Below are 15,544 nucleotides of genomic sequence, written 5' to 3' on the forward strand. Positions count from 1 at the left end.
AGGCTGTCAAAAACATTTTACTATGTTTTTTTTTTGTACACAGGTTAAAAATTATATATATATATATATTTATTTTCTTAAAAGAGAGGGATGCACACATTTTTCTATTCTAGGAGGTGATCCCAGTGTAGATATGAACATCAGTTCACTTCTGAGGATAACATCTGACTCATCCGTCACGTGGTATCTGTCACCAAAATAGTACTTATAAATTGCACACACAATTGTGTAATGTTTTCTCACAACAATGTACAAGCATAAACACAATGAGAATCAAACAAAAGACGAAAGTATTTCTTGGTCTTTAGTGTCACTGTTTGTACTTACTAGGTTAATATGTAAATTTCCATCTTGACAGTTTTTCAGTAATTTATATAGGAAACCAGTACATCACAAAACACTACAAAGTCAAACTGCATACATTATGTAACCTTTTGTTTTGGATATTTGAAGAGTGTTTTTCCACTGCCTGCGGGAAACTAGAGACACCTAGTGGACATTTTAATACCTGCACAAGAGAATCAGCACTCTTCTTTGTTCCACTTAGCCATGTCTTTAAGAGTCGGTGGGAAAACGTAGACTTGTCCATCCTCGTTTCATTGATAGACAATATGTTAGCTGTGGTCAAATTAGTTACATGTAAATCTCCAGTGTTTTCCAACAATTACAGAGCCATGGCATCCATTTTATATAAGAAAACAGAAATGTCATTTAAAAAAATGAATAGTGAAATAATAATGATCTCGTGTCAGTTTACTCACAAACTGATGTGGTCATATGATTGGACACAAAGCTGATACTTAAAGGAAACCATAACTTATTCTGTTGAAGGCAACAGGTGGATACACCTTCTGCCATCGAATGGGTGAGCACTTAAGTGTTCTGCCTTTCACTACATATCACTGTCAAAGCTAGATGAACTCAGAGAGCCATTACAGGGTGTCCATAAAGTCTGGCTACATGGAAAACAATCAAACACATAATTCTTAACACAAATTTTTTTATTCAATGTTTATAAATAATATTTTCAACATGATTTCAGCATTTCCAAGGCATAATTTAATGTGCTTTGCAAAATTCAGGTGAACTCGATGAAATAGGTCTGCCTTGCCGTTGATTTCAGCACATTGACTGGGAATGTGTTCTCTCATGTGGTTTAAATCAAGTATGTCTGGATCATGTTGAAAATATTATTTATAAACATTACAATTGAATACAATTGTTTTGTTTTCAGAAGTATGTGTGTTGTAATATGTACTCAAACTTCGTATTTCATTTATAAAAGAAATGTTGTATGATGGTCAATTTTGGCCCTCCAAATCTGCTGAGGAAGCTAAGCAGCCATGATATCTTAAAACGAAATAAAATACTACTAATAAAAAAAAAAAATGCAGAAAAGATTCATAGACCTGAGAGGGACAGCTGCTGTGCACATGAAGTTGTGTAAGTAGTCTGACCTACTTCATTACCATGTTAATTAATGTCATTTGATTGTTTATCAAAGCTGACTAGCGCCCCCCCCCCCCCCCCCGATATCAGATGATAAACTTATAGAATCAGGGTGAACATAATGAAAATTATTTTGTGATCGTCACGGGAGACATATATAAGGTGCAATACATTTCTATTCACATGGCTATACAATTATAAATCACTTTAAGAGTGACTGGCACTGACTGATATAATGTTCATGTACGTATTCACTCACATTTTCAACAAATAAACCTAGTAAGTTTGAATACGTAATATATATAAGTAAGAGCAAGAGTTTAGAGCAAATGCCTAACTAGTAACTCGCATTGCAAAATATAGTTTATGCCGTTTTTGTTTTTTTTGTAGTGTGTAGTTTGTTAGCTGTGCTATTCAAATTAACGTGCATACATTTAGCCTGAAACATAGTGCATAAAAATCCCGTGGTGCTCGTCAAGGTGCTGACAAAGTCGAAGTCATTTCCGAGGCAAAAGGTTGCCAATAATGACTGCGATCAAGTCAAAGTGAGGCAGAGAAAGGGAAGGCCTAGTCTTGAGAGATTTTCGCTTCTCTTGCTTGCACAGGCAGTGTGATGTCAGCGGTAGCAGTATTGGTGTAATTGACTTGGTAGGGGTGATGGCGTCATTTTATGCCCTGCTGTAGCCTCCTGCTTCAATAGCGAAGGGGAGACGGAGCTTTAGCCGACGCGACCGTGGCTCCCTTGGCCCGGATCGAGCACCGCCGAGCCGGACACCTCACCACGGGAAACATGGAGGCTGCGGCCGAGGAGCTGCTGGCCGGCTCTCGGCTACCTGTCACTATCGATCAAATAGTTAACGATACGCTGTTGGTGACGCTGACCTATCGAGAGAGGAGCTACACGGGGATATTACTTGACTGCAACAAAAAGTGAGTGTCATATTTTTTTTTTATGTCAACCTTGATCATTTGTGGCTCAAATTAATTTGACTTAGCTCGCGGCTAATGGACCGTGGATGCTAACTACTAACGCATGCTAGTTAGCCGCCTGGGCCTCAATACGAAAAGCATATGAGTTAATGTAGCTGACACTGTAGCTATCGTGTTAGCTTTCTACCTAATAGCTCTATTTTCGCAATAGCTGACAATGATATTGTCAAATGCGTCGTTTCACCATCGCTGTGTCAAGGATGTCAAGATAACAGCCCCATTTACTAAGATTAAAATTGGCTTTATAAGAACAATAGGTAAAGTCAGTGGGTTCATCTATAGCTTATTGTTAGCACTAATCATACAGATCAGCTCTTTCGTATTCAGTAAAAATAAAGAATTGTCTGTACGGCATTCAGTAAATATGTAAGGTTTCAAAACATCGTTGTGTCCAGTTTACTGATTTTCCTTCGAGATGACTCTAAACTGAGGTGTTGTAACTAGGCTGATTTAAAAAATAAAAAAAAACCATCTTTTAGTTCTATTTTTAGACAGTATACTATTATGATTGAATGTGATCACGCAGTGTTGACAGTTGACATTTAATTTGAGTCTCCAATTGACATATTGGGCTCTCTTTGACACACTGGATCTTCTGACAATTAAAAGTCATCCTTTTTTGACATATGAAGGCCATAAAGGCATACATTGTTGGCAAGTACCAATGTGTAATGTCTTCTCTGCTCCTGTGTGTGTGTGTGTGTGTGTCACATGTAAGCTTTTTTTTGTAAGTGTTGTGCACCTTTTAAAAGCTACCGGCGTTTTACTATAAATAGATGAGCAGAATCAGATTGGGACAGAGTCGCTCCAAAGTATGTGTAGATTGCTTTTCATATGACCCCTCAGTAATTTGAAATAGGCCTCAATTTAAGGTGACAAAGTGTGGACTTAGTCCCAATAACATTCCCTGTTGTTAATTCCACACTACATAGACCATTTAATGTCATCTTATTTTAGACCTTTATTACACTGCATACATGAAATGTCATCTTATTGGTCTTATACACTGTGTCCTTGTGGTATGATTGACCCGCCTTGCCTGTTCCCTGTCACAGGCAGCAGCACTGTGTGTGCGCGCTGTGAAGTCATGTAAAGGTGAGTCTTGTGGTTCCGTAGTGCCACATCAGTGGTGGGGGAGAAGCATCAGGAGACTTTTATTCAGCAGTGACTGCCTCTTCTCCAGGGGATGGCCAGCTCCCTAATTGTGCACTAATGAATTATCTCACCACACCTAGCCCAAAAGTAGCCAGGAATGTGTAAATAAGTAAATAAAAAGTAAATAAATAATATTCTCCTGACTCCTCATCAAGAGTATACCCAAGTGATTCATGGGTTTATTTTTTTTTTGCAGTCAAGAGGTTTGGGGATTACGAGAGTGGGGGCCCTGGGCATCCCTTAGTTTCTTTGTGTTCTAATGAAAGCAACCCAAATGTAGCATTATTGCAGGCCAACCATCAGAAATGGTCTGTTTGGTCATTTTTAGACAACTTGGCATGAAAATAAGCACGCAAGAATGACATTACATCTTTTGTTCAGTGCAAAATAGCTCAATATTACATGTTTGTCCCCAACCCCCGCATGTCAAGAATTTTGAAAATACAGGTGAAAAGATGGGTTGCGCAGTTTGCATAGTCAATGTAAAACAAATAGTAAAAATAAATACATCTCCGTACATCAAGTCTGCTTTAATTCACAGGTGGGGTTGTCATAATCTTAAACAAATACATTATACATTTTAACAAGTGAATGTCAAAAAAAAAAAAAGAGTATTTGTTTGAAATCTGTACAAACAACAGTTATTGACCTGAAAACGCCGCTGCTTAAAATGAGCTCATTGTGCGCTGTCTATAACTTTGAAATAATAATTAATAGTAAATGTTTTTATGAAAAACACTTCTCGGGCATGAATATTAAAACAGGTAAATGCAAAATGGTGAGTATGGTAGAAACGTCCTTCTTGTGCCGTATATGTGATGACATATTCTCACATGACGTAGTTTATTTGTCTTTCGCAACCTTGGGATTGCTTAACTGTACCGTCATAAACTGAGGACTTGCTGTATTTATAATAGTGTTGATGTGCCGGAAACATTGACTATTGACAGATATTACTTTTTGACAACTTCCTTATTGTTAAATTACGACTTCAGCTCTTACATTCTTTTCAGTCTATTCCTACTACTATTTTGTGCTGTTTCTATTTTAGTTGAGATCAAACCCCAATGTATTTATTTACACTTCTTCACTTGCATCTGATGTGGTGAATTAAAAGCACTGACTAAACTTGAGCTATGAATGGACTTGCTCTGTGAAACTCAAAAAGTAACAAGTGGTTGGAATTTTGAATGAACTGTACTCTTGAAATATCGCTGGATTCTTGATTGATTTATTATTCCCCCCCCCCCCCTCCCCCCCTCCCCTCTTCATCATTTCAGGACCGGGCTCTTCTGTTTGCCAGATTTCGCAACAAAACCAGTCAACTTCCCCGTATGTAACGCAACTTGTGAAATACCCGAAGTTCTGGGTGAGGAGCAAGATTCCAAATCTCCCAGCCAGGAATCGCAAAGACCAAAGGATGAAAACACTCTCCCCGAAAGCAGCATAGCTACCGCGCCTCCACTTTGCCCAGTTCCCACACCAGTGCCAGCTGGGCAGACGCCATACCCTCCTTATTTTGAAGGAGCCCCCTTCCCCCAGCCGTTATGGGTACGCCACAGCTACTGCCAATGGGTACCACAGCCCCCTCCCCGACCCATCAAGAGGAAGAAGAGGCGGACGCGAGAGCCAGGCCGCATGACGATGAGTACCATTCGTCTGCGGCCGCGGCAGGTACTTTGTGAAAAGTGCAAAAACACCTTGAACAGTGATGAGGACAGCAAAGATGGCTTGAACAATACAAAGAACTCCAGAAAAGAAAACACACTACAAAGTGACGAGGATGGAGATGACAAAGATACACCTAATAAGCTCTTGAAGAAAAATGATGTCGTTGCAGCCAAGGACAATAAAAGACGGGAAAATGGCACTAGCATTGACAGCAAACGCCTCAGGAAGGACAAAAGGAGTGATGCTGAAGGGGAAAAGTTCCCTGGAGGTGACGTTATTCCCCACAGTCCAGTCATCAAGATTTCATACAGCACTCCACAGGGCAAGGGAGAGGTCATGAAGATCCCTTCACGAGTCCACGGTTCAGTGAAACCATTCTGTCCCAAGCAGCTAGCGCATAACGGCTTGGGAGAGAACGGCAAGTTAGCTTCGAATCCTACCAAGGAGCAAAGACACATTTTAGACGCTCGGCGGTCTGGTCTCACAGTATCCATTCCCAAACTCAAACTGACGAGGCCGTTCACTACCGTGTGTCAGGATTTACCATCTCCAAATATCCGCCTGAGTCACCAACAGAGGAAACACGACGAGAGCGTGGTCGAGTACGAGGCTGAACTTGTAGGAGATGCCAGAAGACGAAGTCCAAGGGCACCGGGGCCCTGCCTTGCCCACTCCGAGGACTCGAGGGAAGGCAAGAACTCTCTGGAATTGTGGTCAGGGAGCTCCGGAGAAGAAGCAGAGCGCGGCCACAACGACCTAACACTTCTCATTAATTTCCGTAAACGAAAAGCCGATTCCTCAAGCTTGTCAGTTTGCAGCAGCGACAGCCTCGACGAGTCCAAGTCTTTCAGCTCTGATGGCACGTCACCAGAACTCTGCGATTTGGCGCCTGGTGAAGATCTCTCCGTAACCTCATCTTCATTACCTTCGCGGGACGATTGCAAAACAGTGCCCCCACTCACTGTGCGCCTACACACTCGCAGCATGACCAAATGTGTGACAGAAGAAGGTCACGCTGTGGCGGTGGGAGACATTGTGTGGGGAAAAATCCACGGTTTCCCCTGGTGGCCCGCACGTGTCCTCAGCATCAGCGGCACCCGCAAAGAGGAGACCGCCACATGCGAGGCCCAGTGGCCCCAGGCAAAGGTGGCATGGTTCGGTTCCCCGACCACATCCCAACTCTCTGTTGCCAAACTTTCACCGTTCAGAGAGCTCTTCAGGTCCCGTTTCAACCGCAAAAAGAAAGGGATGTACCGGAGAGCCATCTTGGAGGCAGCCAAGGCTGTTGGACACATGAGCCCAGAGATTACATCGCTACTTTCTCACTGCGACACATAGGTTAGTTGACAACAAGTTGATGTTATGTGCATGCGTTTCAGTGCGTTTTCCATACTAAACCGTTTTAGGGGATGATCATGTCAACCATTGAATATGTACTTATTTCAAGATCTGTAAATCTTGAGTTTTGAGTCACTGGCGTTTTCCACGAAAATCCATGTCACATGTTGCGAGTGTGTCATGAAGAACAAAACGCGTTGCCAATTCATTATTAGATGAACACTTCACATTTTGAAGCATGTCACTGGTCATTGATATACAGACATCGTCATGTGTTATTATGCCAAAGTCAAATCAATTTACTAAAAGTGTGTACATACAAAGCAGGGATCACATTTTGTACTTGATTTTGAGTATCAGACGATACTCCTAATCCGATACCTTGTCAGTGCATTAAGATGAACAAAAAGGGTGTATCCAAATAGAATACCAGTGATACAGGACAAAATAATGATGCAAACAAGTTACATTAAAATATCCCGTCTTAAAGACATAAACTAAATCTGAAGTAAATATATCAGAAATAATACTTAGTGCAAAATCAGGTTGGGACAGGGACTCATTTCCAGCCCTAGAGTTTCACGGCTCAGACTGACCAACTTAAGTTCACGTTTAAATGAACATACACAATTTTTCACTTATTAGTGTATCAATGTGGATTACAATACCCTTTAATGATATTTCATATTGCATTTGATCACAAACAGATTTACTGTTGAGTGCCCTTGAGCAAGTATGTGAACCTAAAGTGGGCCAAAGGGACCGATGGGCATTAAATGGGATAATACATTTGACACTTATCAAGGCACATTTAACAAACACAGTTAAACCAGCAAGATTAAGGCAGCTAACACTGTACTTTCTGTTGGTGGTCTTATTTCGAGACCTATTCTGGCCACTTCTGGTGCACTAATTGGCTGACTGACGCTAACTGGGAGAACCGAAACGGTAACTGAAGGAGGCGTTCCCATCATGCGTTGTTGCTGTTACTAGTAAACTTGTGACTGGGTTATGCCTTTTTAACTCATTCACTGCCACTGACGGCTATAGACGTCAAAAATTAATTTAAACTATTTCTATTAGTTTACTATTTTTTTCTACTTTTGTTAGAAAGAGTCTGAAAACCTAGAATTTTTAATTTTTTTTGTACATTTAGAATAGATATACATTTTGTGATTAATCGTGAGTTAACTAGTGAAGTCATGCGATTAATTAAGATTTAAAAAATTAATTGCCTGATGCCCCAAATTTTTTACATTTTCTTTTTTAAAAATGTCATTTTTTTTCATAAAATAAAAAAAAATCAAGAGAAGATTATTAAAAATTAGGAACGTCGGTCTATTACAATTTTTAATCGTAATTAATCGCATGACTTCACTACTTAACTCACGATTAATCACAAATTCTGGGTTTTCATACTCTTGTTAACAAAAGTGGGAAAAAATGTTAAACTAATAGAAATAGTTCAAATGAATTTTTGACGTCTATGGCAGTGAATGAGTTAATGTGTTCATTTTGTACAGACTTGGTGTAATATAGTTACAGTGTTATTGTTTCATGTCGTGTATTAAAGTTTTGCTACGCTTAATTGAAAGTTTTGTGACTTGGTAACAGCATTAGTAACAAAGATAGGTAGTCAGCAGTTGTCCCTCGCTACTCCACAGTCCACATATTGCTGACTCACTCTATTGTGGATTTTTATTTGGGACCAGAACGCATACATTGCGGGGTTTACATCTGCTTGTACCTCAATTTTGCGGGTTTTTCAGAGAACTCCTCCCCACACACACGCACACCATTTTTGCCAGTGAGTACCCCATAAAATTATTTATTTGTGCTGCTATTTTGTCCTCTTTCATAATATTGGAATACATTCAACACAATCTGTTACATTTGTAAACAAAATATAGAATATTTGGTGAATTAAGAAACGTGTACCATACGTGAAAAAAATTTTTTGGGACATTTTTCTTTTTTTAGTACTTAATAGCAAGTTAGCGTTCCATCACTGGTGAGCTATTTTTAGAACAGAGCCCAGTTAGTCGTACAAGTTGGCTCCTACACAGTAAGGCAAATGTGGGTGTTTCATTCTTATGTCACCAAGTAGATTGTTTGTGATTGTGAGGAAAGATTGTAACAGTGGTGTGAGTCTTTAAAAAAAAAAAAAATACCTTCAGCTTGCTCTGAAGTCTATTGATGTCTTTGGAACCATTAGCACATTAGTAACAAAATGTTTCAAACAGAGACTCTTAACCCCCCTTGCCGCCTCGACAAATATGTACCGACTATTGATGCCTTTCAACTGGCAAATTGCAGGTGCTATTTCTAGTATTTGGTCGGTTATAGAGTTCCAAACATGCTGAGTCAACAACCATGTATGGCCTATATGGTTGTTGACTCAGCATGCTTGGAACTCTAACCGACCGAATGCTTTATTATAGGCGATGTAAACCACTGCTGGTCACTCATTGGTTTAGAAGATTTGTCATTGCGTGTCACTGTAATATTTAAGGATACACTGCAAGAAATGACTAAAAACGTACTGCCTACCTTAGAGCTAGGTTTTAGCTGAATTGTTTATTAGCATGTCTTATTCAGACTGATGCGTTAAATATGGTATGGTTTTCACAGAGGGGGTGACTTCTGAGACACCCCTAAATCAGGGATTTTAAGTTTCAACCTTGCCTAACCTGTTGTCTTGTGCAGTTAAAAGGATTGTCCCACATTTGCATTGTAACCGCATTTTCATGTTCTCATAACAATGACACTGAATTAAGTAGCTCTGGAGCATTTTGCATTAATGATTAGATTAGCTTGACCTGCAATTGGAGAGTCAAGCCTTAATTAAGGTGGTCAAATGCTACTGATTTTGGTGTTTAGCTTTTTGATAACATTTCTCAAAGTTGATGAGTGCATTTGTTCTACACCAGCTTGTCATTAACATTATGCAAACTTTACAGCACAATAACTAATAATCATGATATTACTAAAATAAATGTAGGGGTGAACAAAGACACACACTGAAGAAATGCAGCATGTTTTATTTTGTACACATGAAGTAGCTACTACATAAAACTAACTGATTATTGCAATTTTTTTATCCAAATGGACTGATAGGAATATGATATTAGTGTGAATTTTGAGTTGAATATTTGACCAGCTGATTTTCAACTTCTAACACTGACTTTCTGGTAAACAGAGTTGCTAGTTTACTACATACACATTTAAATTTTTAATTTAAATTTTTTTTGTCATTCATTTGGAATTGGTCTGTGTTTGCATTGTCAGGGAGTGAGCAGAAAACAGTCCGCTGCAAAGTATACTTAGAGGCTTTTGAAACTAAATTGTTTTAGTATGCAAAAAAAAAAAATATATATATATATTTAAAAAAAAAATAGAATAGATGAGCAGGGGCAAATTTTTTGAATTGAGTAGCATATTGGCCATTGAAAATTAACGCTAAATCAGACAGTCATAGCATATTGTTATCAGAGAGGACTGCTTTGGATGGCTGTTATGTCTCAGTACGTGTGACGTACAGTATCTACCTGCGTGAAAGCTACGTTTACGTTTCATGTATGCGTGAATGCGCAGAAGTAAGTTATGGGAGGCTATCAACAAATGAAAATGGGCCTGAGAGATGAAGTAGCTTAGCGCTAGCTAGCTAACTAGCTAGTAGCTGGCTACTAGCATTGTAGATTGATTGAAAATGGAACCAAATAGAAAAAACATCCTTTGCCATTGGCCACGGTACAGGGAGGAATCCTCGAGGTTAAAGTTAAGTTATTTTAAACTAAAAACCTTCACATGTGATGATGTGCCGTTTACCACACACGTGAGCAGAGGTTATGGGCCACCACCGGAAGTAAATACAACTGCATTAACTGAGGTTTTCTTTCTTCTTTTTTGTAATGCCTTAAAGCCTACCCAACCAAAAAAAATTCTTTCATTAAGTACTATGAAAAACAAAGCAGAGTAAACTTTGCATTTGTGAGTGGAGGATAGTTGTTCTTCCTGTTACACACGACATTTAAATTGTGTGCTTTTTCCGTTGCGCCAAAAGGCAAAACTGTTGATGCCTTATCAGGTCGAGGTTTCTTTCACATCGGTGTTGAAACTTCCAACGTAAGAAAGAATATTAGCTTGCTTGTTTGCTCATTGTCTTTACTTTATGCTCTGTCTTGTGCAGGAAGCTGGGAGCTGAAGGGAGGTCTCCGAGGGTTTTTTGTGTGAATTCTCAGAGGCTGTCATCAAGACCCAGGAGGGAGTATGCGCGGTTGCCTCGGCGACTATTTATATGCTGTTCCCCCCGCCCCACTTCTTCCGTTTTTTCCCCCCACTAGGCTGTTGTAAAATGGCTGCCAAGGTGGAGGGATGTTCAGTATGTGGGAGCAAAAAAAAGAAAAAAAAAGGCCATGCACCTTTGGTCTGCTGGGACTATTCCTTTTCCTTTTTTTTTCTACAATCATATTTCGATAGAACAGAACAAGGAGCGACATAACAAGAACCAGAATGTATTTATTATATTTTCAGAATCCATCTTTGTATCTGGAAAAACATCCCAGTTGTGCTGCTGACATGACTCATTGCGAGCACCACCCGCCCACCGTTTGTACAAGGACATTTGACGGAAGGGTTTGAAAAGTCTTACTTTTTGTTTTATTTTTTAAACAACCTAACATCTACAAAATGTGAACAGCTCCATCCAGTGACAGTAATAACTGTTCCTACTTTCGAGTGACCAGTGTTCCATCCGACATTACTTGGATTAGTGCATGTTTATACGGATCGTCATCCTTTGTATGTCACCCTTACATTTCATTTTGAACTTTCGATGCGTCAACCCCTTCTTTTCCGTAAAGACGTTTTTCATCACTTGTAATTATTTAAAGCATTAAGGAAAAAAAAGCACTTTATCTGTACCTTGGTGGCCTGCTGTACGCTCACTATCTAAAACACTATTCTGACATACAGCCCTGAATGGCAGCAGGGGCGTTATAAAATATTTGTGGTTGACTATCCATGGCCTTGGAAATAGGAGGAAAAAAAAATATTTTTATTTTAGTCTTGTCGACATTTTTTTTCCTGTTTTGGATGGTTGTGTACACTGTATTGTCCGCTCATCTATCACACACACTACAAAAATCCCACGTGACATTTTCACTGGACAGACATGGGTAAAATATGTCAACACTCCCTATGCAGTATCAGTTAAAGCTTTATGATTGACTTTGGGAAGAGTGAAATAACATGCTGTAAGAATACTGTGAATTCAACTGCTCGTAGTGTTGAAAAGCAGCACTGTTTGAATAAGGGAGTTGGCAGAGTAAAGCAGAAACGGCTGCTGTTGAAGCACAGTCCCAAAAAAAAGTGCACACAGTCCTTGTAATTTCCGCCTGCTCCAAAAGCTTAGCTGTGATCAAGGCGGAAAAACGGCTCATTGATTGCCAACGAGGGAAGTCGTTTTTTTTTCTTCTTCTTCTTTTCTTCAAGGGGCGCAGATGACCACCATTGTGACGCTCTGTGCGTTGACTGCCATCAAGCCTGGCTAGTTTTCCTGGCAGCCTTACACAAGATTCTAAATGTATGTATGCCTGAGAGGGGATATGTGTCCCATGTATGTGCAACATGGCTATCAACTGTTGCCCATATTGGTCAATGTTTTTGGCTACTTTTTTCGTTTTGTTTTTGTTTTTGTTTTTTTACATGTACAGTGCATAAAATAAAATATACAAGCAATATCAGTGCTGTTGTGAATTGGTGTTGCTGTTGTCTTAGCGCCAGCTTTTGTATTTTTTGTTTTAACACACACACACACACACACACACACACAAAGAATTTTTGTGTTAAACTGCATGCTAATGTTTAAGCAACATAACTTGTTAAAAATCATTGATTTATTCTTATGATTGAAGACACAGGTTTGTCCAATGCCGGCTTGAATGTCCAAGGTGTTAAAGGGGAAGCCAAGCTATTTTTTTAACAAAATGTTTTATGCGCCCCCCACTAGCCTAAACACAATAGCCTATTCAAATTAGTATTGCATTTTTCAGGGGACGGCCGTTTTGTCACTTTCTGTCGCCAGAAAATGACATCAAAGCTGTTTTCTAAGTTTGGTCATATGACATTTGCAAGCAGAGCCGTGATTGGTCGCTACCTAGCCCTGAGCAACTGTGATGTCATTTTTAGTTGACAGTAAGTGGAAAGATAGCCACCCTATGAGATGGATAAAAAACGGTGGATTTTGTTGCTTAATTCGTGTTTCACAAGCGCAATATTAATTCGAATACCATGTTTAGACTGGTGGGGCTGCATAAAACATATTATTGTTGAAGTCAACTTTAAACATTTCTTGACAATAAGATGTTATATGTGACCTCACCAGTCTAAACAAGACATTCTGATTAATATTACATTTGTGTAATTTAAATTATGAAGCAAAATCTAGCAGTTTTTATCTTTCTTTCAGGGGGCGGCCATTTTGCCACTTGCTGTCGACTGAATATGACCAATGTTGCTCAGGGCTCAGGCAACAACCAATCAGAGCTCACCTGTTTTCTGAAGCTGGGCTGTGATTGGTTGTTACCTCATACCTGAGCAACGTTGATGTCATCTTCAGTTGACCGTAAGTGGCAAAATGGCTGCCTTCAGAGATGGATAAAAGCGGCTGGATGTTGCTGCTTAACTCGTATTCCACTAACGCAATATTAATGACACCTAACATTCATTTAATTTTAAATCAGTGTATGTAATCTGGACATCTGTGTCCTCTTTTGGGTCCTCCAAAAACTACCACACTGGTGTTAATTCTTGCTCTTGTCACCAAGTATTTGTTTTCAACCCATAAAATGAAAACTTAGTAAACCCTTTACATGCATTACAGTAGGAAAAGTAGTACTCGACTCGTGTATTCGCAGCGCGGTGGACATACTATTACTATTCCAGGTGAGCTGACCTATGTGTCCCTGTACTGTATCTCTTGATCTAAGGATTTTGTAATCGCGCCTCAGCTGTACACAAACCCCACCCCGCACACCGGCTCTCATTTCCTAGCGGTGACTCTTACCTCCTGTTATGCGCTTTTGAAACGTTCCACTGTGTTTCTCTGGGAGCAAAGTCGTCCCTTTCGCAAGCTTGAGTCACCCACCAGTGGCGGGTTTCAGATTTTTACGACACCTGCTAAGTATTCGTTCTAATTAATCAGTAACCACGAAGTAGCTTTAACAAAAAGATAGACGACCCCTGCTCTACAGGTTCTGTCACATATTTAGGAGGCTAACGCTCAATAGAAAGCACCATTGACTCACTAACGCTAACTAGCGCGCTACTTGTGGCACTTTCATCACACAAAAAAAAGGCTATTCATACAAAAACACTTCAAGAATGTATACAGAGACTCTCTAATGTAGCTACAACTTAACAGTGCAGACCTACACTGCCCCTAAGTGGTCAAATTGTGTACAACATGAACAGCACTCCCAATAAAGGCCCGCACAAACAAGGACAAGACAGTATAAAATAATTTAAATAAAAATAAAACTATACATATACATATATACTGTATATTGTAAACTATATCACATGACAAGACAGAAAACAAGGTCAAACATTCAAGCTTGATTTAATGCAACTCAAAATATAGCTCAAAACTATTTATTTCAACCCTCGACTTGGCAAAGGTAAACCATATAGTCTCTGAACAAGTACTTAGAAATGATTGTTCAAGTAATCCCAAAATAATGTGAGGAATTTTTTTCTTTAAATAAGCTGTAGCTCCGCCTCATCTTAACTTTGACAGAATTTCCTATTGAGTGGCAAGATTCTTTGCCCTGTTGCAAAAGACACTCTCCAATAAATTCCTAAATATGCGACGGAACCTGTAGAGCAGGGGCCGTCTATCTTTTTGTTAAAGCTACTCCGTGGTTACTGATTAATTAGAAGGGCTACCAGTTTCGTACACACTTCTGAAATAACCAATTTGCTCTGAATACCTTTAATAATGAAGTTAAAACTTTCAATAATAATCAAAATTATGTAAAGTGTTCAAACCACCTGATTGTAGTTCCCATTTGGTTGCGCCTGTGTGTGTATTATTGCTTGTGTGTTTAGTTTCAGCATTAGCGCCAAGCCTGCTTCAGGCAATGCCTCGCTATCTTGAGTGGGCTGTTTGGCTCAGAACGCACTGCGCAGGTGAAATGGGGGCGGGTGGGAGGGGGGGGGGGGGGGGTTGGGTTGTCGGTTAGAACAGAACAGAGACAAGCTGCATTTCCAGTAGTTGTTGATACACATACAATGAATATTGCACGGTTTCCTGGGAAACATATTGTACATGCAGAACAGCAGTGATGCAACGTTTACTGTCATTTGAAAGCCTAAGAACAAAATGGCTGCCGCTGTTTGCTCCCTGCGGTTCTTGTGCACACACATTCCAGCTTTATCTGACAAACTGAGATCGCTAGATTAGATTTTATTCAAAGGTATGGATAAAACACCCTCAAAGGAATAGCTGCACTAGGCAAAGTGTTTCTATTCTCTTGCGCATTATGTTGCATTCGGAGTGAATTTTCACAACAAATAAGAGCAGCTTGTTGATTGCGTTCATCTCGGTGACCATGCAAGTTGCCTGGTTTCTTTTTAAATAAATTCTACAAACCCACTAGCTAATAACGTTTTCAAAAATGCCAACATCATTTTTTAATTCATTTTTATTTGATTATTTTTAAGAATACAAAATGTAGGGAGTTAAAGTTAACTGTAAGTCTTAACACACAAAACGAAGAAAATTACACACACACAGTACACACTTAAATGCAAACACTTTGTTTAGCTTGTTTCCCCGAACATAGCTAGCTCAAGGCTAACGCTCAATAGAAAGCACCATTGACTCACTAACGCTAACTAGCGCGCTACTTGTGGCAATTTTATCACACACAAAAAAGGC

At 39.6% G+C, this 15,544-nt stretch overlaps 1 protein-coding gene across 1 annotated transcript; it reads left to right on the top strand.

The window, feature by feature from the left end:
* The first annotated feature begins 1,914 nt into the window (after window positions 1-1,914).
* On the top strand, window positions 1,915-12,344 carry pwwp2b (PWWP domain containing 2B). The gene is made up of 3 exons (XM_086093662.1): window positions 1,915-2,379; window positions 4,875-6,603; window positions 10,793-12,344. The coding sequence occupies exons 1-2, from the start codon at window positions 2,240-2,242 to the stop codon at window positions 6,601-6,603; spliced, it is 1,869 nt and encodes a 622-aa protein (XP_085949788.1). The 5' UTR covers window positions 1,915-2,239; the 3' UTR covers window positions 10,793-12,344.
* The last annotated feature ends 3,200 nt before the right edge of the window (window positions 12,345-15,544 follow it).

Source organism: Leptonotus elevatus, chromosome 13 (genome assembly GCF_054856555.1).
Source record: "Leptonotus elevatus isolate MCC_2025b chromosome 13, RoL_Lele_1.0, whole genome shotgun sequence".
NCBI classification, from domain to species: domain Eukaryota; kingdom Metazoa; phylum Chordata; class Actinopteri; order Syngnathiformes; family Syngnathidae; genus Leptonotus; species Leptonotus elevatus.